Source organism: Propithecus coquereli, unplaced genomic scaffold (genome assembly GCF_000956105.1).
Source record: "Propithecus coquereli isolate 6110/MARCELLA unplaced genomic scaffold, Pcoq_1.0 Scaffold167, whole genome shotgun sequence".
NCBI lineage: Eukaryota > Metazoa > Chordata > Mammalia > Primates > Indriidae > Propithecus > Propithecus coquereli.
The window spans coordinates 1,914,081-1,939,240 of NW_012141302.1; the positions used below are offsets into that span (position 1 = coordinate 1,914,081).

The window sequence follows — 25,160 nt, forward strand, 5'->3', positions numbered from 1 at the left end:
GGGAATTAATTCCCAGGGTCAAAAGTATGCACAAAATGCCCAGAAAGGTTTTAACAATTTGTTCCTTCACCAAAAGTCCATAATATTCTACAAGGCCTGTATCACCCTGATACTAAAACAAAGACACAACAGCAAAAGAAAACTATAGGCCAATATCTCTGAAGAACATAGATGCAAAAATCCTCAACAAAATAACTAGCAAACCAAATTCAGCAACACATTAAAAGGATTATTCACCACGATCAAGTGGGATTCATCCGAGGGATGCAAGGATGGTTCAACATATACAAATCAACCAGTGTGATACATCATGTCAACAAAATGAAGGACAAAAACCATATAATTGTTTCAGTTGTGCTGCAAAAGCATTCAATAAAATTCAACATTGCCTCATGATTAAAAACTCTAAAAAAAATTGGGTATAGAAGGAACTTACCTCAACATGATAAAAGCCATATATGACAGACCCACAGCTAGTATTGTACTGAATGGGGAAAAACTGAAAGCCTTTCCTCTAAGATCTGGACCAAGACAGGATGTCCACTTTCACCACTGTTATTCAACATAGTACTAGAAGTTATAGCCAGAGCAATCAGACAAGAGAAAGAAATAAAAGGCATCCAAATTGGAAGGGAAAATGCCAAATTGCTTATTTGCAGATGATATCATCTTATGTCTAGAGAAACCTAAAGACTCCACAAAAAAAACTATTAGAACTGATAAGCAAATTCAGTAAAGTTGCAGGACACAAAATCAACATAAAAAAATCAGTAGCATTTCTATATACCAATAGTAAACAATCTGAAAAAGAAACCAAGAAAGTAATCCCATTTACAATAGCTACAAATAAAATAAAGTGCCTAGGAATGAACTTAACCAAAGAAGTGAAAGACCTCTACAATGAAAACTGTAAAACATTGATGAAAGAAATGAAGAGGACACATTAAAAAATGGAAAGATATTCCATGCTTGTGGATTGGAAGAATAAATATGGTTAAAATGTCCATGCTACCCAAAGCAAGCTACAGATTCAATGCAATCCCCATCAAAATACCAAGGACATTCTTCACAGATATAGAAAAAATAATCCTAAAATTTCTATAGAACCACAAAAGACCCAGAATAGCCAAAACTATCCTGAACAGAAAGAACAAAACTGGATAAATCACAATACCTGACTTCAAATTGTACTACAGAGCTATAGTGACCAAACTATCATGGTACTAGCAGAAAAACAGACACATAGACCAATGGAACAGAATAGAGAACCCAGAAATAAATCCACACATCTATAGCAAACTTATCTTTGACACAAGTGCCAAGAACATATGGAGGGGAAAGGACAGTCTCTTCAGTAAATGGTGCTGGGAAAACTGGCTATCCCTATGCAGAAGAATGAAACTAAATCATTATCTCTCACCCTATACAAAAATCAATGAAAATGGATTAAAGACTTAAATCTAAGACCTGAAACTATGAAACTTTTAAAAGAAAACATCAAGGAAACGCTTTAGGACTGGTCTGAGCAAGGACTTCTTGAGTAATCCCCTGAAAGCACAGGCAACCAAAGCAAAATTGGACAAATGGGATCCCATAAAGCTAAAAAGCTTCTACACGTCAAAGGAAATAATTAACAAAGTGAAAAGACAACACACAGAATGGGAGAAAATATTTGCAAACTACCCATCTGACAACAGATTAATAACCAGAATATATAAGGAGCTCCAACAACTCAAGGAAAAAAATCAAACAATCTGTTTAAAAAATGGGCAAAGGATCTGAATAGACATTTCTCAAAAGAAGACATACAAATGGCCAACAGGTATGTGAAAAAATGTTCAACATCATTAGCGATCAGAGAAATGTAAATCAAAACTGCAATGAGAAAGCATCTCATCCCATTTAAAATGGCTTTTATTAAAACGGCAATAACAAGAAAGAATATGGAGAAAGGGGAACCCTCGTACACTGTTGGCAAGAATGTAAATTAGTGCAACCACTATGGAGAATAATATGGAAGTTCCTCAAATAACTGAAAATAGAACTACCATATGACCCAGCAATCCCACTGCTGTGTATATATCCAAAAGAGAGGAATTCAGTATATTGAAAAGATACCTGCTCTTGCATGTTTATTGCAGCATTATTTACTATAGCCAAGATTTGGAATCAACCTAAGCGTCCATTAACAGATGAATGAATAAATTGTGGTACATATACACAATGGAATATGTATATATTAATATTCTATAGCCACAAAAAAAGGATGAAATCCTGCCATTTGCAACAACATGGATGGAAGTGGAGAACATTATGTTAAATGAAATAAACCAAGCACAGAAAGACAAATCTTGCATGTTCTCACTCATACATGGGAGCTAAATATTAAAAACAGTTGCTCTCATGGAGACAGAGAGTAGAATGATGGTTACCAGAGGTTGGGAAGAGTAGTGGGGAGGGGAGGGTAAAGTAGAGATGGTTAATGAGTGCAAAAATATACTTAGATAGAATGAACAAGATTTGATAGCACAACAAAGTGACTATAATCACCAGTAAGGTAGGGTATACTTTAAAATAACTAAAAGAATGGAACTGGAATGTTCCTAACACAAAGAAATGATATTAAGTAAATGCCTGAAGTGATGGCTATCCCAGTTACCCTGATTTGATTAATTCACATTGTATGCCTGTATAAAAATGTCACATATACCCTATAAAGATATATAGCTATTACATACCCATAATAATTAAAAATTTAAAAAATATTAAAACAAATTATAGCCTGTGGACTAATTATAATATGGTCTTCCACCTGTATTTTTAAAAAAAGTTTCATTGGAACTCCAAAAAAAAAATGTCCGTGAGAATGTCATTTGCTAACATCATTCTGTGGTCACACTGGTCTTTCCATTCTTTGAACTCACCATATTCATCCCTACTTGATACATTTCATTGAGCACTGCCTCCTTGAATACTCTCCTGCCACATTTTCATCTTGTTTAATTATTATTTATGTCATTTAATATGAAATGTCCAATTTCAAATCAAAAGTTTAGTTTTTTATATCTCAAAAATAATCCTACACTTCGTATGGAATCAGAGAAGATCCCGTATAGCAAAAAAAATCTTAAGCAAAAAGAACAAATTGGGAGGCATCAATTTACCAGACTTCAAGCTATACTACAGGGCTATAGTAACCAAAACAGCATGGTACTGGCACAAGAACAGAGATGTATACCAATGGAGCAGAACTGAGAAGCCAGATATAAAACCATCCTCATATAGCCATCTAATCTTCAGCAAAGCAGACAAAAACATACACTGGGGAAAAGAAGCCTTATTCAATTCAATAAATGGTGCTGGGAAAATTGGATAGCCACAGGTAGAAGACTGAAACAGGATCCACACCTCTCACCTGTCAAAAAATCAATTCATCATTGATAACAGACTTAAACCTAATGCATCAAACTATAAGAATTCTAGAAGAAAGGCAAGCTTTGAGATGATTTATCTTCTGATGCTGGTTTAATTCATGCAGTACCCATCTATCCAGCTTCTTTACCTTGCCGGTTTGTTTCAAATGGTCCAGTATCATTGGAATTGTGATGTCAAACCTTGCTGCTAATTCACGTGTGGGTTGTGATGGATTTGCTTCCACTACAGCTTTCAGCTCATCGTTATGCACCTTGGTCTCAGGTGGCTACATGGCTCATTTCAATATTAGAATCACCAGAACAGAACTTTTCAAACCATTGACTTACTGTGCGTTCATTAGACACATCCTTTCCAAACACTTCATTGATATTTTGAGCTGTCTACACAGCATTGGTGCACAAGGGAACTTACTCAAAAATAACATGAATTTTTGACTTATCCCTGGTTTCACAAAATTTGCTCTAAAAAACAATTTGAAAGATAATCACAAGCCAAACCACGTGTTTGAAAGAATGAGGATGTACCTTCACATTAAAAATAAAACAAGAAGTATCAAAGTGAAATGTCAGAAATAACTGTCAGACTTAATACTTAAGGAAATTGGACATTTCAGACTTCATAACCTAAATATTTAGGATTTACTTTAAATGTCACCTCCTTGGAGAGGCCTTCCCTGACCATCTGCTATAAAGTAACCTCTTGATCACTCCATATCACATCCCCCTATTTTATTTTCATCATAGAATGTATAACTTCTCAATATTTTCTTATTTGTGTATTTATTTGTTTGTCTATGCTTTCTTTTTCTAAAATGTAAGCCTCACGAGAGCAGAATTCTTATCTTTTTCAACACTATTTCCAATAAATATATGTTTAATAACGGAATAAATAATGGATATTATGATTTTTTCATTATTACCAATTTATTGGGTGAAAATGGATTTAACATGAATTATTTTTCTGGATTTTTCTATTTTCCTTTGGGTAGCAACTGCTGAGATGATCTAGAAGTTTAAATATTTGGTTAGCATGTTTGTTTTAGATATGCCATATCAGATTTTTTATGTTGTTGATAAGCTGCATAGTTTAAGTTTCTGAAGTCTCCTTTCTCATTTATGCCAACATTAGTATCTAGAAAGTAGGATCCCTTTGGCAAAATAGGACTCATGTACTGTTGTTTTTCTTTTGTCTCCACAGCTTTTGGAAAGAACCAACAGTGGTTGTGAAGAATCAGATTCCGGTGCTATCAAGAGTCCGCTCCACTTAGCTGTAAGTGAGATGCCGTGGCAGCTTTGCCTGTTACAATGAGAACCCAAGCATTCCTAAAACTAGGCTGCTCTTAAAATGTAAGCATTGTCATACAGTGATTAGTGATAATGAAAGTAGTACACGGTGGAAGGCACAGGCTGCAGAGAGAAAGACTGCCTTGCCTTCCAATCCCAGCTTCACTGGCTGGTGACCTTAGACATATGACTTACCCTGTCTTGAGCCTCAGTTTCCCCATCTGTAAAATGAGGGCAGATAAGAAGAAATAAAGCAGAAAAAGTCCTTAACCACAATGTACTTAAAAAATTACAGTTATGAATTTTAACAATCTTTAAAATTCAAAGAAAACATTGCAGTTTATGAGGTTTGATTATAAATAATAATACACAAATGTTAAACCTACAGATAATCAAATACCATATTTTCAAAAACCGCAATTAAAAACTGTCAGGATTATTAAGCACAAATTTGCAATTGTGCTCTTTCTGCCTGGACTTGAAATCAGGGTCTCCCAGAAAGTCTTTGGCTCTGAGTCTTAGGCCGGATGAGATCTGGGAGAAAGGGGGAGAAGAGCTTATTTTATCACCAGTAAAGCTTCCTCTCTACCTCCCAGTAATTGAATAGAAATGCAACAGCTCAGAGTGATGTTCCCCAAACTCTTCATGGGAGTGACCAAGGCGGGAAACGCACCCACCACTCTATTTCAGATTGTGCCCTGCTAACACGCAGCAACAGCCAGCTCACCTGCCCAAGGTGCTGCTGAATTGTGAAAGCGCTTAGTGCATGGCCAGGAAGATGGTGTTTAGATGCTTCATTGCTTAGTAAAACCCAGGGGGCAGGATGCTGGGAAGAATGGGAAGGGGCTGGGTCTCTATGTTTAACTGCCGTTATGACAGTTCACTTAATAAATACATAAGCACTGTTTCATTGTCTGATGAAAAATTAAGATGGAGATTTTGGAGAGAAGAGAGGATTGTTTTATTAATAGGCATACAGAAGTGTTCAGACAAGGCAAGGAGAGACAAGGTCATCGCACAAGGATTGGGAGTAACCAGAACCAATCACACACATGGAGCCCTCCCTTCACTGCCTGTCCCCACATACTCACCGGCACACCTGCTGACACCCTACTCTCACATCCTCTGACATACCCACCAGCACGTCCACCACACCACATGCATTTTGAGTCTAGTGAAATCAAGCTACAATGTACATCAATCTTTGTTCCTGAAGGTAGACTTAGAGTGGAAAAGGTAGATGAATATCGGGATATTTATATGTATATAGCTTCATACCAGTTGGCTCTTACTACAGGTTGCTCTAAAGGTTGCTCGCTAGAATCTGCTGTGCCTGGGGAAGTTACCCCAAAGCTGAGCACTCACAAACATAGCACTAGCTGCCTCTAGAGAGTCCCATGTGGAGGGTTATCTCACAGTTCTCATGCCCTTTGAAAGTGGGGTTGACTGCATTACCAGGTCTGCTACTAATCTAAGAAGAGAGTTTCTTGGCTTCCAAAAATTGTATCATCTCTCATTCTTTTTCGTTTGTTTCCAAAAATTATTTGTTGAGTGCTTACTGTGTGCTCTGCTAAGCTCTATGGGTTTCTAGTCATATAAAGACAGGGTGGTGATATCATTGGAAGGAGTTGGGCTTTGATACTTCTGCAGCTGACAGGGACCTAGGAAAGACACAAAGAGAAGAGGTCCCAGCTGCTGCTCTTTTCTTAGCAACTCACCTGGACATGGTTTTCCCACCTGTAAATTAAAGGGAGTGAGTTAGTTAAACATCCCAAAGACCCTTTCCAGTTTGTTAATTTATTTAATTGTTCTTTGTGTGATCTTGGCCCAAGTACCTAACTTCCATGTCTTGGTTTCCCTACCCATAATATGAAGAGAATATCAGTGCCTCACCACAGGGCCATTGTAGGGATGGCATGAGTTAATGCATGGAACACAACTGGAACAGTACCTGGCACATATTTGCAATCAGCTAGCGTCATGATCATCATTATTAACATTAATATCATTCTTTCATTCAGCATATACTGACTGTGAATAATGCCAAGCACTATTCCAGGAGTTGGAGATATTGCAGTGAACAAGGCCTGGCCTCTGTCCCTGTAGAGTTTCCCATCTAGGAGAGACAATAGGCAAGTAAATACTTAGCATGACAGATGGCAGTAAGTGCTGCAAGTGCTACAGAGAAACTGAAACGGCATCAGTGAGATAGAGAGTACTGTGGTGGCAGACAGGATGCCATTTTACATAGTGTAGAACCCACATTTGAGCAGAAACCTTAAGAGCTACGCAGTTGATATCTAACAGAAGAGTGTTCTGGGCAGAAGTACAAAGTCCCCGGGTGATAGCACGCTTGCATGTCCACAGAACAGCAAAGAGGCTACTGTGGCCGGAGCAGAGTGTGAGGGGAGAGTGGTCAGGGTGAGGTCTGACGTGTTGTGGGGGGAGTCTGGGGGATCAGGGATGCAGATCTCACCGGGACTCTTACTTTGAACAAAATAGGAAACCATTTAGGGGAGTCTTGAGGAAACAGGTGACATGAGATGACTTTTGTTTTAAAAGTATCACGTTAGCTTCAGTGTTGAGTTTAAATTACAAGGGAACAAAAGCAGATGCAAAGCAAAACCAGGTAAGAGATGATGATGATGACTTTGACCAGGGCGATTGCAATGGATTTCTTCTAAAATTGTTTTATCTTTTCCCTCTAAATGCTAGTGCTTTTTTAAAAAATTATTTGCTTCAAGAACCTCACAAGTATGCCCACTGCCCTCTCCAGGGGCCTCTGTAGCAATTAACTTGATAAAACCCAAGGCACATAATGGCTTAAGTGGAAGCATTGTAGCAGTGAAGTGGAACTAGATGTCCCCAAACCTTGAGTGCCACAAGAAACCTGACCTGCCTCAGGTTACTATTTCCTAGCTGAATGATTCAAGTCTCCAGGGTTATCAGCCCAGTGAATTTCATAAGCATTTCATCCACTTGAAAAAATTAAATTAAGAAACAATGTTATGCAAATGAAAAGCTCCAGCTGTCAAAATTTCCAGATGGATCCATTGTTCTCATGGATTCTGTTGAGATCCCAGTTCTTTCCCCTCATTGTCTTTAGTTCCTATCTTAAAAGGTTTGGAGAAATTAATAATGTTTAATGATATTTTAAAAGATATCTCTTAAAACAATTTAAAAGTATTTGATTGATACCTTCAGTGAAGACTTGACTTTATGCATAGTAAAATTCAAGAGCTGCAAGCTAGACGAAAGGAAGAAACAAGGAGAATTCTGTAGGTAAATCTGGCCTTTCAACCATTCTGTCTTTAACAGGGTTTTCAAGTGCCTGGTATAGATGAAAGTATGGGTTGGAATTCTAAAGCTTCCCTAATTGCCAGCAGTGTTCACTCCATTTTAATATTAAGTTTCTTTAACTTAAATGAGCTAAGTGAAAGTTTAAGCAACGGACAGAAGCCCAGAGTAAGCAGTTATGGGCTGATTTACACCCTGATGTCGATGCCGCTGTTACCACAGCCTTTACACAGGATAGGTGCTCCCGAGTTGGCTTAAAATCCCCCATGACCTGAATCGATAATGGCAGAAATTGCATGAAAGGTACGTGAAAATTCATTATACCATCCACTCTCCTTTGTGTATGTTTGAAATTTCCTGTAATGAAAGATTAGGAAGACATATACCTTAGGGCCATGTTGGACTCTTTCCATATTTGCTCAAGAAGAGCCCACCACTCAAGCTCTGGCATCAGCCTTGTCCACCTTTGAAACCCAGCTCCTCTACGTAAAACTATAACCATAGGAGAGCTGGGTAACCTCTCTGCCCTCTGTGTCTTTATTGGTACAATGGGATTAACAAGAGTATCCAAACCAAAGTTTGTTGAGAGAATCAAATGAGGTGATGTGTGTCCAATACTGCTTGACACACACAAGTGCTCAGTAAAAGTTACTGCTTCCGAATTTAGGTTAGAATGAAGGCTTACTATCCTATGCAGTTATGGCTTGCATATCAAGTATAGATCAGAAAGTTAGACATTTTTATTAGGAATTTATTTACTATCTCCAGAAAGGCAATATGTATAGTAAAAGAGCAATAGGCTGAAGGTTATTCTCAGAAGTATCCTTCTTGCTTCAAAGCTCTGCTCAAATCACTTTACCTCTGTGTTGAGTTTTCTATAGAAAAGGTTTAGGTTTCTGATTCAACGTTTGTTATTCAACTCTCTGTTCCATTACTTTGTCTCTATTCCACATAGAGACAAAGTATTTTGTTTGAAAGACAATTAAATGGAATTACTAGAAAAAAATTGTAAGATAATGCCTAAAAGTATGGGTTTTAGTGGTCACTGATTCTGGGTTCAAAATCCTGACTTTGTCACTTACTAGCTGAGAGATCTCAGACAAGTTAATTAACATTTCTTGTTTTAGTTTTTTTCACCTGTAAGTATATGAAAGAATGTTTACAATAAATGAAATGCTAACATGCTCAAAATAGTGCCTAGCACATAAAAAGCCCTCAATAAACAATTGGTATTTTACAAATACATTTCTACCCCTAATGCTAATAAATATAAGTCACTATATTCATTCATTTGTTCATCAAATAATTGTTGAGGGTCTACTATGTGCCAGGCAAGATTCTATGATATAGCAGGGAACAGCCCACATAAAGTCCCTTCAGTCACAGGCAATAAACACATCAACAAATGCATACCAGATATCAGGGGGTCATAGTGCTATGAAGACAAAGTGAAGCAAGATAAGTGGGGTGGAGAGTGGACACTATTCTACATGGACTGCTCTGGGAAGCCTCCCTGATACAATGATATTTGAGCAGAAGTACCAGGAGAGCCACTGGCTCTCTGGAGGAAGAGCTTTCCAGACAGAGGAAAGGAAGGTACCGATACAACGGGCCCAGAGAAGGAGATGCAGGCATTTGACTGCATAGGGGAGCTGGGAGCTGGTGTGGCTGGAACAGAGTGAGTGAAGGGATGTGGGAGGCCAGGTCCTGGGGGCCCAGTTGTTCATGTAAAATTTTGATATCAATGAGGGAAGAAACCGTAGGCTAGTTTTAAGCAAGGAGTGACATAATCTAACTTGGGTTTAAAAGATTTCACCTGGTAACCTTATCAATAATAGATCGCAGGAGGACAAGGATGAGAAGGGAACATTTGCTGTAACCCTGGCAAAACAGGACGGTGGTACAGTGCAAAGTGGATAGATTCTGGAGGTATTTTAAAGAAAGAGATGAGATGATGTGATGCTGCCTTGGGAGTGGCATTGAGGGCTGCTGCACGTCACACAGCACCTGTGTGCCTGAGAACTTCATGACACCTCCGTGTGAGTTAGCAAAGGTGTCCCCTTTCTTTCAGCAGACACATCCCTGTGCCAGGGCAGGGAAAGGTAGGGAGGGCTATTTTTTAGCATCCACTTGCCCTATTGTCACAGAGCCCTTGTCTAGGGACATAGCTCTGGGCTTAAGAGGACGGAAGACAAAGATGACTCCAACGTTTGGGGCCTGAGAAAGTAGAAGAGTATAGTTGCCATTTACTGAGATGGGAAAGGCTGTAGATGGACCAAGTTTTGGGAGGGAAATTAAGAATTTAGTTCGAGATGCCTATTAGACCTTCAAGTGGAAATATTAGTAGGCAGTTGGATATACAAGTCTAGAATTCAAGGGAGAAGTTGGGACTGGGCTATAAATTAGAGATTCATCAGCATGAATTATACTACCTGTTATTTATAATATATATGTTTAATATGTAGCATAATCACCATAATCATTTACCAAAAAATGTAATGAGAAAGTTTTTTTTAATATATTAGTACTCTTAATTCCTATGAACCCTTTTAAATCTAGTTTCTGTTATTGTTGTTGTTAATATATACTTAGAAAAAATTCAAACTGTATTTTAAAAGAGAAAGTGAAATAAGTCCATATGCTTATTACTCCACCTCTCATTTCTCAAGGAAACCACCATTAATAGTTTCTTTTGTATCCCTCTAAAATTCTTCTATGACTATAGATGTATAGATATAGGTGTAGATATATATGGATATATTTGCTTTTTATGTAAATGAGGTTATACCATATGTACGTTCTACAACTTAATTTCTCTTTTTAAAAATTTGATAGATTTTGTTAAATCACCCTCCACAGATGTCACATCAATTTATACTCCCAACAGAATATAAGATTGCTTTTTCCCCACAGTGTCTTAATTAATAGTCACCATGACCAAACTTTTTAGTCATTGCCAATCTGGTCATTGAAAATAATATTTTAAAAGTTTACTATTTTTTCATATATTTATTGACCTTCTATTTTTCTTTTTCTGTGAGCTGACTTTTGCATATTTTCCTAGTTTTTAAAATGATTTCTAAGAGCTTTTTGTATATTAAGGAAATTAGTCCTTTGTGCTAAGCCTTTATTCTGATAAAATGTGACTTGAGTAATAGCTGCAGTAGAAAAATAAAAAGTGCAGGTGACATATGAGGGGGACTTTGCTGCTGAAGACACTGCGGTCAGGCTTTTCCTCTTCTATTTCTTTTCTTCCCTCCCCCACCCAGATTTTCCCCAGATAACCTTATCGCCTTTCTCCTTGGTTCTCAATGTCCTTTAATCTGGATGGTGGGGGCAGGGTGTGCGTGGGTATGTGTATATGTATTTTTTGCCTTATAGACTCAATAAAAATTATCGTTCAGACTTTTGTTTTTTAGTGGTATGAAGCCTCTTAATCTTGACATAGCATAGGACCTCATAGTAGATCTGAACTTGGTGCTGGTACGTGGAATATATTTCCATAATAGTTTCAGTATTTTCATTATAATCAATGGAAGAAATAAGAAAAGAAGAAGTATCCACTACACAAAAGATATTATGCAAAGACTGTGCAATTTTATCTCTTTTCATCTTCACAGCAACCCCAGGAGGCAGCTTTTCTTGCTCTCATTTTACAGATGAGGATATAAACTCTAAGTGAAAATAAGAAATTCACCTAAGGTCCCATGGTTAGAAATTGGTGAAGTGTTCTCCTACAAGAGAAAATCTGTATGCCTCTGTTGAATCCCAGAGTCCACGATATTTTTAGTAATTTTTTTCTACAAGTTTGTTAATAGAAAAGACTCCCGAAAATAAATTCTGATTACACCGATGTATTTAGGACTGAACTGACAGATATAAGAATATATTAATTCATTTAACTGTTAGTCTGTATTAGATTATTAGATCAATAGATAAAAGAATACATTAATGCATTTATTGCCGTTATAGCAAATTATTGACAAAAGAGAAAGAATATGAATAAATTTATGTGTAACTTCAGGTTTGTGCATTATAGCTTTTCAGTCTAACTCCCAGTTTGCCTATGTTTCAATCATTATTCCAAGCATTTTTCTGATGTGCTCTTTAGAGTGGTCTCTATCCATGAGCTTGGAGGCCTAGCCTCTCACATGAGTTGTTGTGGGATTGGAGCTGAGTATGTGAGTCATTGGTTTCTTCTTTGCAGGCCTACAATGGGCACCATCAAGCCTTGGAAGTCCTTCTGCAGTCGCTGGTGGACCTGGACATCAGGGATGAGAAAGGTCGCACTGCTTTGGATCTGGCCGCCTTTAAGGGGCACACAGAATGTGTGGAAGCACTTATCAATCAGGGCGCGTCCATCTTTGTGAAAGACAATGTAACCAAAAGAACCCCACTTCATGCCTCAGGTAGGTCTTGTCAAGGGTCTCATGACCATAGTTTGGTGGCCCACTCATAAGTTTGAATAAAAGGATGACAGCATCTTCTTTCATCTCAATTTTTAAAATATCAATTTTCTTTCTTCATCGGATATACCTACACATGTCCAAAATGCTTTTGGCCTGCTGTCTCCTTGGAGATGATGGGTGTTCTCTGACCAGGCAGACTCTGGCTTTCTTAACTCTAAAGAGAGTTCAGAACCTCTGGCCAAAAGCTAGCACAAAACTTTCTGAACAAAGGGCAAGGTATAATGCAATCTTCAGAATAAGTTACATAGAACAAAACACATCAAAATTAAACAGCATTTTAAAACATAAAATTAATGCTATTTCAGGATCATTTCATATAAGGAGTTATCAAACAGCACTCTAATCAGTGTTATCATTCTGCCAGCCTAAATGATGCTTCTTAGCTATTGTTCCGACTCTTGATGCATCAAATGTAACAATAGAGACTCTTAAAAAGTACATATAAATATTAAGAAGTAACTAATTTGTTCTTTTCTGGGATTTTTCTCCCATGCATGTGAAAACCTGGTTTAGACACTTCTAGATGTAGTGTCAGATATAAAGTAATGTGGAAGAGTCTCTAGCTCAGCTAAAAGATACCTTTGGGCTCAGGAAATCCAGTGATCTCAGCCTTGGATCAGAGTAGTAAATAACCATCTGCTAAAGAGAAATAACTGTCTTACATGATGAAATGGGTATACTGAGGAACAAAAGAAGTGAAGATAACTTTGTCAAAAGACTTTATGATTCTTGTTACTTGGGAAAATTTTCTTGGCATGATAGATCTTGTATAAGTGTTTCTATCTACATCCCTGAACTTCCAAACCACTGAACAAAAACAATATGGAGATTGAAAAAGCCTGATTCTTGCCTAATTACCTGGAAACGATTGTTGCTGGGAAAAACTTTAGCCATGAGTTCAGTAACGTTTAGTGTGCTTGAATTATAAATTCTTATTTCCCATCATATTTAGTCTTTTTGCTCCCTAGGCATTCTTGGTATAAAGTTCAAATTTTGTTCTCCATTTTTTAAGTTTAGTTGCCTATTATTAAGACAAGCGTCCTACTTTAGTTATCATATAATTCCTGATAATTACAAAGGGCCTATTTTGATTATGGAAAATCGTCCTACTAAACAGGTAAACAATAAAGAACAATCATTGTCACTTATTTGTCACTGTGCTATAGGTTGTGGTCCAATGAAGCCCCCTAGTGGTCAAGAAGACTCGCTCTGTTTGGATTTGCATCATGCGGTTCATTAAAAAAGACACAGGCTGTCACTTGAATGTTCTCCACAAAATGTCTGCTGTGTGGAAGCTCTAGCCTGTGCTTTGAGGGTCTGCTTATCCAGAATCTTTTTCGATTCATTTGAGAGGTCAATTATTTTGTGTTAAATCCTTGGAATACTGTGAGAAACAGGAGTCAGGATGATTATTAGAGGTTTTGGCAGAGATAGTTGCAGTGACAGTTGTAGTCTTTGAGCAGCATGAAAAATGGCTGTCACTCACAGGCAGGGAGAGGCTGAGCTAGTCTGAGACAAAGCTGGACTTGGCAGCCACAGCTAAAGATGTTAGCATCTTTTTACTAGAAGGCAAATCCGGAAAAAAAAATGTAGTGTGTGGGAAGCCAACGAAAATTTAAGTTTGGCCACACTTTTATGATAAGGGGGACTTAAATTTACCTGAGGGCTATTAGCTAAGTTCAAAAAGCTACTATACAAAAAAAACCACAACTCTAGAAATTGTTTTGCCATCCAACATACTGGGTGAATGATATAAACTTAGATGATTTTTTCTTCTTATGTTTAGCTAAAAATCAAAAATCATTCAAACTATTATGATCGTGACTATTTAAAGAATATCAAATTGTTATAGAAAGGGGAACCAGTCAAAATATGCTGTTTTTCCCATTGCCTATAATATGTAGCTGTCAGTCCTTTGCTAATCACTTCCTATTAGGCAGACATTAAACTTCTTGCATATTTCCCCAGTGGTAACAGATTTAGTGTCATTTTAAGAACAAAAATCAAACAACAGCATCAACAATAGGTTACCTGTACTCCAATCCACAACAAAATTTCCTCCTGAGATACATAAATGGAATATTGCTGAGAATGAGCTGAAAACAGAAGTCTACACAATGTGGGTGTTATTCCTGTAGTTCATTTGAGTAGGGTTGATGAATATGAGCTAATTCTAATATGTATTTATTGTTCCTGAGAAATGTGTCATTGCTAAATTAGCATTCTCTCATGACTGGCAAGCAATAAAAAGGACTATAAAACTCAGCTCTTCAAAGAGCCTTTATTAACCTAACATAGCTGCATCTATTCCCTTCTCTCCCCACATCTATAATGTGGCAAATGCAATTTATTTTATAGTGTTCACATTGTTCAGAGAGGAGAGAAGGTCACGTTTGGAATTTTAACAATATATATTCTCGGCTTACACCCTGAGTGGAAAGCCATGTCTATTGTAAGGCTCTGGTTTCCATTCAACAAGCTGGAGCAAATGTACCTTACCCCAGGGGATTATCTTCACAGGTTTGCTTCCCGGCCCCCATGGGACCACAACCTCCTAAAAGGAGCATATTGCCAGGTGCGCACAAGGGCAAGTCCCTGTGCTCCCGCCCCAGCTGTTGGATATGGGGCTGAATTTCCTGCCTGGGTCTGCAGGGCGGAGTCAGAGCATGGCAGGGGAGGGGAGGCCGAGGAGAGGAGGGAACAGGAGCGCCAACTGCAGCTTGCTTGAGGCACTGGAAGACACAAACCACCAGCTGTTGTTTGAGGAGCACAGGACAGAGGTATCCTCCAGCCACAATGGGCCCATCCGTGTCTCCCGAGAGTGCCAACACGTCATCAAAGAGCAGTAAACGGATGGATCATGTACACCTTACTGGCTTGAAGTCTTGCTTTCAGCCACCACTAATCAATCAGAACTACTGCTGGAATGTCTACCTAAGCGTAAAATGACCCGGAACAAGAGGCAGCCCTGTTCTCTACTCCCTTTCCTTCTTCCCTCTCCCTCCTCCCCTACTTCTCTCCCTTCTTCCTTCTTTTTAAAACGGCTGTAGGCAGGGTAGACACAGGATGATTATATCGAATTGGGTGACTCTCTTAGAGGAACAAAAAGAGGAACCGACTCTTGTACAGTGATTATCAGTCCCATGCAAGGAGATAAGACAAGACATCAAGTTTTAGGGAAAAGCCCCCTCAACACGACAGCCAGAAAAGGAAAGTGAGGATCAAAGTGGGCTGACAGAAGAAAGGGGAAGACAGATTAACACTGGAGCATTCTGTACCCTGAGACAGTCATGAACCAGAAACCAAGGGGTATATATCAGCAACAAGAAAACCACTGCTTTGAAGTCCAAGTAAATTTCACTTTGGAGGGTTATATGTAGTGCTGTTCCATTAAAAGACTGTCCGTTGTTTTCTTTTTCAGTAATCAATGGTCACACACTGTGTTTGCGGCTATTACTAGAAATTGCAGACAACCCAGAAGTAGTGGATGTGAAAGATGCCAAAGGACAGTAAGTTTTCTCACACTTGGCCTTGGGTTAACATATCAGTCATGACAGGTAATTGGTTGGTTTGTTAAGCAGGTAAAAGAGCTGACTGCTGAACCTAGAGGTTGGGGGAATATATTATATTTGGGTGAAATTCATGGATGAGGGCCCTAGAGAAATGAAGTGATTTCATGCAGAGTTTGTATATCCAAGAAAAGTATTGTGACCTGAGAGACCAAAATAGGTGTCCCTTTATCAACTAAGATGGACCCTAAAGTTAAAGAAACAAAAGTTACCCACTGGCAGGGAGGTTTCGGGGCTCAGCTGGCATGGCAACTTCCAGCAACAAGAAAAACCATGCTCTTACCAAATATCCTAACAATAAGAGCTATCAGGCAAATTATCAGACCCTCCTAACTCTGATTTACTACAACTCTGATTGCACATAAGACTAGCCTTATAAACATTCTTTTCTGATAAGCAACTGCAAACGTTAAGCCAGTTTCAGCCAACTTATAGAGACTGTTCACAAACTGTCTTGTGTCCTGTCATTCATCTTTTGATGTAAAGAGCCAAATTCCACCTCATTTTAATGCTAGAACCCCGCCCCAAAGTGAACATGGGATGTATGTTATATATATGTTTACCCATTGTGCATGCTCTCAACTCCCATCTTAAATATGTATAGCTTTTTCACCCAAACCTGCTGAATATGTATGACTCTGTTGTGTAATCTGGACCCTGTAAGGCATAAAAACCCAACCTGTCTTTTCCCCTTCAAAGAGAGAGCATCTTCCGCTGCAGACTGTCTCATCCCAGTTTGCAAATTGATATCGCCAATAAAGCTCTCCTTTCTACTATTTAGCCATCCTGGTGGCCTATGGACTACAGCAGGCAGGTGTATATATGCATATCCTGATGAAAAAGATCACCCTTTTTGGACTGTGGCCATGTTTCCTGGCTCTTTGTTCCCTCTTTCCACCTATTTTTACCCTCTTATGAAGCTGCTACGTCCCATTTTTTAATTAACAGTCGCAATAAGATAGACCTCAAGAGATTATCTCCATCATTAAAATCCTTTAGATTTTTATTCTTCCTTAAGTTTGTTTTTTCAAAGTAATTTGCATCCATTGGCCCATTCCCCACCCAATCTTCTCTTAAAAATAGGAAATGTAGAGCAAAATAGCACTAGTGACTAGTGACTAGCCCTAGGCATATAAATTAGTGCCATAGTCAGAACCTCACTTCCCAGATCCCTGTGCTCTGTTCTTCCCCCTACATTTGTCAGACTTTTCTTTAGGGAAAGGAGCTTTGTTTACATGAAATCTTGAGAAGTGCAACATAGAATACTGTGAAAGTAGAGCTGCTCTGATGGAAGCAAGAGGGTCTTCTACATACACATACTCCCCACCCAATTGGTATTTAGTAAATGTGACATAGTTCTGAAAATGATGGGATTAACATGAATATTTTGAAAAAGAACTTTCCCTGCCTCATTCCTAGGAATAATTTCACTGACACCATTCCATGTGGCTATTAGAGCAGAGGCAGATGGCTTGTTCCACGTAGCATATAGCAAATTGGGGACACTCAGAAAATATTAAGCAATTGTCAAGGAAAGAGAGAGAGAGAGAGATCCTCCCACTGAAAGTGGTATTTTTTTTAATCTCATTTTAAAAAGCCTACTTTATCTCTCTCCCTAGAACTCCACTGATGCTTGCAGTAGCATATGGACATATTGATGCTGTTTCGTTGTTACTTGAAAAGGAAGCAAACGTAGATGCTGTTGATATCCTAGGATGCACGGCTTTACACAGAGGGGTATGTACATCTTTCTCAGTTTTAGTCAAGCAATTTTTCAATGACCTGTTTCTTCTTTTTTTCTCCATAGAAGTTTTTGTAAAAATGTTGTTTCCTAACATAACCAATTAACCTCAGTCAGTCAGAAAGAAATTACAAAATCTTTTGCAAAGGCAAAATAATGGAAGGTACTCTCAGGTCTTGCTCTTAAGATTTCATGTTAGATTATAGATAAATAGACACATGAACACCTACTGTTGGTGGAATTGGTTCTGCTTTCTGATTACAAAATGCATGTACATGATAGAAAATTTGCAAAATATTTTTTAAGAGCAAAGAGAAGAAAATCACAATCACTGGTAATCAGACCGCCTGGAGATAACCTTTTTTTGGTGTGTATTTATATCTCCAATTTTTTTTTTCTGTATGGAGATTTGTTTTCAGTTTTAAAAAGAATACGGAAGATATTATTCGGAATCTGCTTTTTTTCTCTTAGTAAATCAAGGACTTTCTTTATGTCACCTTTTAATGCACCATCATTTTTAATGCTCTCTTGTGTTCAGGTACCATAATTTATTTCAGTGATTACCTGGTTGCAAGTAGTCATGCTATTTCTAATTGTTCTTTATTACAAATGATGCCAATATATCCTGTGGGCAATGTTTTGCACACATCTGCTGAATTGTTTTTTAAAACATGTCAAATAAAAGAAATGAACAAAAGCAGAAATCATAAAATTGCTCTTTGGGGATGGTGCCAAACACCTTTTCATTTACCCTGATACATGAAAAGAAGAGGGACTCTACGTGGTCATTGTCATAATCATAGTTCTTATTTCTTGGACATTTCCTCTTGGTCGTGCAACAGGCTGGCAGTTTTTGCACATATCTCTTTAGTCCTCACAACATCTGAGGTCACTATTACTATTCCTATTTACAGGTGAATAAAGGGAAGCACAGAGAGGCCAGTTGACTTGCCAAGGGGGAGCCAGGATTTAACTCATGTCCTCCTAAGGCTGATGTGCTTTTCATGGTTATGTCTGGAGAATCAAGAGATGGTTCCAAAATGCTGGTGTTCACTGACTTTTCTGTTATGAATTTTGCTGGGGTTGTCCTGCCTCCTGCCCTTGAAGTAGGGCGCAGTCTGCTTTCCTTAAGGCCCAGGCGTCTGTCCACTTGCTCTGAGCCCAGCCTCATTTAGCCAACTGCTTTTCCTCCTGAGTCTCTGAGGTCTGTTTTGTGTTTTTAATTGCAATGCATCAGATTATGACAGGACACGAGGAATGTGTGCAAATGCTGCTGGAACAAGAAGTGTCAATTCTCTGTAAAGATTCCAGAGGGAGGACGCCCTTGCACTACGCAGCTGCTCGTGGCCATGCCACGTGGCTGAGCGAGCTGCTCCAGATGGCTCTTTCCGAGGAGGACTGTTGCTTCAAAGATAACCAAGGCTACACACCACTGCACTGGGCTTGTTACAATGGTGAGTTGCTTGTCATTTGAATGATTCCACTAGACTTCCTACCCCAGGACCTCTGTGACCTCGGTGGAGGTGAAAACATGGCATAATGCTGTAAACCATAATTTCCAATTTTTCTGCACCCAAGATACCTTTGTTTTTGTTTTTTGTTTGTTTCTATCGTCCCCTTTCCATGGCTGCTATGATGTCTTCATTGAGTAAAAGTTCACTTTACCCTTCTTGTTAACCAGTAACATATAACTCCTAACCAGAACTTCTGATAAGCTTAAATAACTAGCTTTAATAAGGGTTTCTGAGCTACATAAGATAACCAGGGATCCCACAAGGAATTAAAATAATATAGCCAAAAACAACAAAAAAATGATTTCCTAATCTGTCACAATTGATTTCTAGTAAATGGATTATCTTTTGGCATTTTTAATTTAAAAAAATTTTATTTTTAATTATTATGGGTACATAATAGTTATATATCTTCATAGGGTACATGTGATGTTTGATACAGGCACACAATGTGAATTAATCAAATCAGGGTAATTGGGATATCCATCACTTAAGGCATTTATCATTTCCTTATGTTAGGAACATTCCAATTCTACTCTTTTAGTTATTTTAAAGTATACCCTAACTTATTGTTGATTATAGTCACTTTGTTGTGCTATCACATGTTGTTCATTCTACCTAACTATATTTTTGCATCCATTATCCATCCCCATTGGCATTTCTTTTTTATGTTTCATATTTCCCATTTATTTTATTGCACTTGTTATTTGGGAGATTTAAAAAGTTTTATTTCATTTATTTGATTAAAATGGAAATGCATGCTAATAATTGTACCAGTTCAAAAATATTGACGTCCAAAGTAAAATTGTTTCCATTTCCAAACCCACTTTTTAATATTATTTGATGTGTATCTTTCATAATTTTTCCTTTGAGAATATAAATAAATACAAGTGAATGTGCATCTCTTTTTTAAACTGGAATCATAGAACAAATATCATACCATAACCTTTTTATTGGTGTTTACTTAAAATTCTATTGCAAATATCCTTACAAGTCAATATATATGAATATGGATTGAGCTTTTAATAGTTGTATATTATTTCATAACTATAAACACATCAGAATTTATTATTTATTCAACCATATCCCCATGGATGGATATTCAGATTGTTTGCAGGTTTTTTCCTGTTACGAACAATGTAGCAATATGTGTCTTCATTACGGTACCATAAATTCTGTCAGAATAAGTTCCTGGAAGTGAAACTATTGAGTCAGAGGGTATATGTATTTTTTAATTTTAAGAAATTATACCATATTACTTTGCAACAAGGATATCGTAATTTATTGCTCCACCAAACACATATAAAAGTTATATTTTCCCACACTTCTTGCTAGCCCAGGATGTCACTTTTTTTATTTTTGTCAATTTGAAGGGCAAAAAAAAAGGTATCTCATTGTTTTAATTTGCATTTCTCTATCTAATAGCATATTTATTGGCTATTTGTGTTTCTTCTTCTGGAAACTACCTTTTCCATCCATTGTTCACTTTTTTTTCTATTAAGTTATCTTTTCTCATCTGTTTGTAGGAGCACCTTGTCTTAGTGATATGAATCCTCTGTGTGTTATGTATCTTGCAAATGTTTTTGTTCTTTGTATATGATGTCATTTTTCATGCAGACAGTTTGAGCTTTTATGCAGTTGAGTCCGTCACACCTTTTTTTATGATATCTAGTCTTCCCATCTTACTAAAAAGGTCTCCTACCCCTAAGATTATATGAATATTTTCCCATATATTTCTTACTTTGCTTCTATAATTTAATTTTTATGTTTTCAGTTCTTCTATTAAAATTTTAATTTAGAAATTGATTATTAGTTCCAGAAAATGTTTTTTTGTGTGCATGTTCTTTTTTTTTTAATTTCAGAATATTATGGGGTACAATGTTTTGGTTACATAAATTGCTTTTGTACCATTTGAGTCAAAGTTATAAGAGTGCCCATCCCCCACATAGTGTGCATTGTACCCATTATGTGTGAATTTACCCATCCCCTCCTCCCCTCCACCTGCTTGATTTCCAATGAATGTTATTTCCATGTGTGCACATAAGTGTTGATCTATTAGTTCCAATATAATGGTGAGTACATGTGGTGTTTGTTTTTCCATTCTTGTGATACTTCAGTTAGAAGAATGGTCTCCAGTTTGTGTTCTCTAATTGTATTGATTTAAGACCTTGTATTTTCATTATAGTCCTTTTTTTTTTATTGGTTCTGCCTCAATAAGAGCCACATTTTTTACTTCTTCAATTTGGTTTTGCTTTTGTTCCATCCCTGTCATTGGAGGATCTTTTTTCTGTTTTTTTTTTAACCCACTAGTGGATGAGGGTTCCCTAGCCCACATTTGGGGTCAAGCTGTGGGACCTCTCTGGCACTGGAGAACCTGCAAGCAGGGACAGAGGTAGCAAGAGTGCCAATTATAATGGCAAGCAGCAAACCTGCTGCAGACCACATCCTCTCCCCAGAGTCGGGGTGGGAGGTCTCCCTCCAGGTACAAGCAGGAAAGGAGGAATAGCCCTCTCCTAAGCAATTCACCCTTTCAATGTAGCCTTCCTCCAGGTCTGAGGTTCAAGCTCCCATCTTTCCAGAGTCCCCTTCACTGGGCATTTTGAAATAGTGAACGTAGTTCAATAATCTCCAGTCCTACCTACACAGACTCTTAGGTTGGGATTCAGATAGTCCCCACTTAAGGGATGGTATGTGTAGGTGCTACCCTAAGCTAGGCTTTGGGGGATTTGTACTAACAGAGGAGTTGAGGTGTCTGGGACTATTTGGGTGAGAATTGGATGCAGCTGGAAAGCTAAACAGTATAACTTGCCTAAAGCTAGGGGCTTTTTATGTTTATTACTTCATATGCTTTTTAATCCTCCTAAAAACAATATCACCTTTTCTCTTTTTAGGTACAAGAAAAGTTTGATTTGTATTTTAATACTTCAGATTGTCCAAGCTACATCATTCTGAGGTAGATCATAAGGGAACTTTCACTAATTTAGCACTGAGTTCAGCCAAGAAGAGGTTTCAGGGCAATCTGTATTCCAAAGCCAAGTAGCAACACCTTCCCGCCTTGTAATTGGGAAACACACAGAGCTTTTATACTCGGTTTGTAATGAGGGAAAGCTTAGCAAGGCTGGGGAGCAATCAGCTTTTTTCCCAGGAGACAATACCAGATGCTCAAACTGGTAAGTACTATAGTCAGCAGAATATATATCACTTCACAAAGCACACTGAGGTTCTTTATTAAGTAAAGTTCCCACCATCCTGTGACACAGGTAGGACAGGTATTCCCAGTCTGATTTTATGTATGTGGGAAAATTGAGGCTCAGAGATCCCAAGTAAATTGCCTTAGGTCACTATTAGGATGTGAAATTTACTAGGTGCTCTCAACTGGTTGGAGAAAGAATCTCACAGCAGGAGTAGAACAGTTTTAGGAAAGAAAGCTTATTTTTCTTTCTCGGGAAAGAAAGAGAGAGCTAGAAAGAGAGAGAGAAGGAGGAAATGGCCACAGCACACAGAAGGAGAAAGAAAGCACTGGGCAGTTGAGGCAAAGTGGCTGAGTGGTTTCAAAGGGTAAAGACGGCTTTTCTCTCTCTCTGCTTTAGCAGACCCATAACAGAAGCTGCAAAGCGACAGTGTTTGCTTTTTCCATTTTTCCTCCCGTTTTCTCTGTGAAGCCAGCTTATTTGAGTCCTTGAAATGTGTTTCTCGCAGGAACTGAGGCAGAGAGTTGGAGTGGGGAGCTCATACCCCTCCTATCCACTTAGGGCTTTTCAAGGCTGCGAAAACGAAACTCTTAGAGAGAGGGAGTTAGGTCACAGGTGTTTTAGTTAAACAAAAGAAAGGGAGTACACACTTGAAGCTCGGACTTGGGGGGGAGGGAGGGTAAGGGCATCATACGTAACCTAATCATCTGTACCCCCATAACATGCTGAAATAAAAATTTAAAAAAAAAAAAAAAAAGAAAGGGGGTAGTTGTGTTGTGAGTTTTCTCTTCAAAGGGGGCAATTATGTGTTTGCTTTTATTTCCCTTACTTTCTGTTTGATAGTTTATTTTCCTCTGGTAAGTTATTAGTAGAACCACCTTTCCATCACGTAAGCGAACTGACAGCTACGACCTTACTTAACTCAAATTCAGTTGATTTGGAAACCACCTGTCATTTTGTTGAAAATAATTCTTCACATTAATTTATCTACTTATTTAAAAAATATTTATTGTGTGCCCATGATGTACCAGGAACTGTTCTTGGTGCCATTTAAAATGTTTACATTGTATTTTACAGTGAAAGCCTTTCCCCATGCCTTATCTCAAGTGCTGTTTTCTACTAATCTTCTGCCCTTCACTAGAGTGTATAACTGTAGGTAAACCTATTCATGTGGGTGAAGGGTAAATCTCCTGTTAAAATTATGGGCAAATTGAGGCGTGCCTGTGTTAGGCACCTATCTCTCAAGAGCTGAAAGTAACATAGAATCTATTCTGCTTACAAATGAGGTGTCTTACCTCTCTCTCTCCACCAGACCATATGGCCTTCACAATTTTATTTGTTCATTATGTCTCAGAACACCTGAGAACACAGTTAATAACATTTTGGTGTGTTGCTAATTTTATTCCATGAAGAATGAATATTCAGCCAATTCAGGAAAGTTCATAAGCCAGAATTCAGTACTTAATGAAAAAAACAGATTGTGTTGAACAGTTTCTTTCTTGGAAACTTTAAATTCTTTTGATTCCTTCCAGGTAACGAAAACTGTATAGAGGTACTTTTGGAGCAAAAATGTTTTCGCAAATTTGTTGGCAATCCCTTTACTCCACTGCACTGTGCAATGTAAGTAGAAATGCTGGAAGTTAATGGCATTACTTTAATTCTTTTAACTATACATGGAGAAATTGCCTTTTAGGGAAGGTAAAAGCTTTTAGATTACAGATAAGAGTAAAATATTCCATTTTGCTCCTAAAGACAAATAGGTCTGATAGCAAAGTGTGGTCCCTAATGCTAATGATTTTCCAGGAGCTTTTTCGGGAGTGCTCACATACGATATGCATGTGAAAACTGCATGAAGGGGTGGGCTGAGAGGCACAACATACATGATATGAAGAACTCTTGCGGTATAACTCACGTTTGTTTGCCAAATTCTAAAAATAAATAAGGGTTAACAATAGCATGCCCGTGAATGGTTAGAAAGACATTTTATACCAGAAAGACTTTTCATATATTGTAATTCTCCATTTTTCTTATATTGTGAGTCCTTTTATAGTAAATGCAATTTGTGCTCCAGGCTCACAGTGTGAGCCATTGTCAGAGGATAGTGACTTTAAATCACAGACTGGGGGTCCATGTTCCACTGGGCATCCATGGTCAGCCTGGGGCCCTAGACCTGAGGATGCTGTCTCTACATTGTCTCTGGGCTTCACACGAAGCTGGGTGATTTGATTGGAAGGATATTGGAGGCATAAAATAGAGCAATAAAGAAAATGTAAGTGACAAACAGTCAGTAATTTTAAATCTGAAGTAATCGTGTCTATTCCATTTTGGTATCTGCAAAACACCAAATATGGTGCTTTGTACAGTGGTGTGCAATAAACTCCTACCTGGTTGTATAGGGGTTATACAGTGTAGGCCATTGAAATGTGTACCACAAATATTTGCATCAGATTTTTTAAAATGCATCATCAGATTGTTAAATACACAGTGCACAGGAAGGTGGGGTAGAAGAGGATATAATTTTTTTAAAAGCAAGATTTTTACATTAAAATTCATTTTTGTTTTAGAATAAATGATCATGAGAATTGTGCATCATTGCTACTTGGGGCCATAGATTCCAGTATCGTCAGTTGCAGAGATGACAAAGGCAGGTAAGTGATCCTAGGT

At 38.0% G+C, this 25,160-nt stretch overlaps 1 protein-coding gene across 1 annotated transcript in view; it reads left to right on the top strand.

The window, feature by feature from the left end:
- LOC105808073 (serine/threonine-protein phosphatase 6 regulatory ankyrin repeat subunit B-like) overlaps positions 1-25,148 on the top strand; it is a 69,876-nt gene extending 44,728 nt beyond the window's left edge. The window contains exons 4-10 of the mRNA XM_012641636.1: positions 4,633-4,704; positions 12,223-12,424; positions 15,906-15,993; positions 17,673-17,790; positions 19,032-19,248; positions 24,029-24,116; positions 25,061-25,148. Of these exons, the coding sequence (XP_012497090.1) occupies positions 4,633-4,704; positions 12,223-12,424; positions 15,906-15,993; positions 17,673-17,790; positions 19,032-19,248; positions 24,029-24,116; positions 25,061-25,148 (873 nt within the window). The remainder of the gene's footprint in view (positions 1-4,632; positions 4,705-12,222; positions 12,425-15,905; positions 15,994-17,672; positions 17,791-19,031; positions 19,249-24,028; positions 24,117-25,060) is intronic.
- Positions 25,149-25,160: the final 12 nt, after the last annotated feature.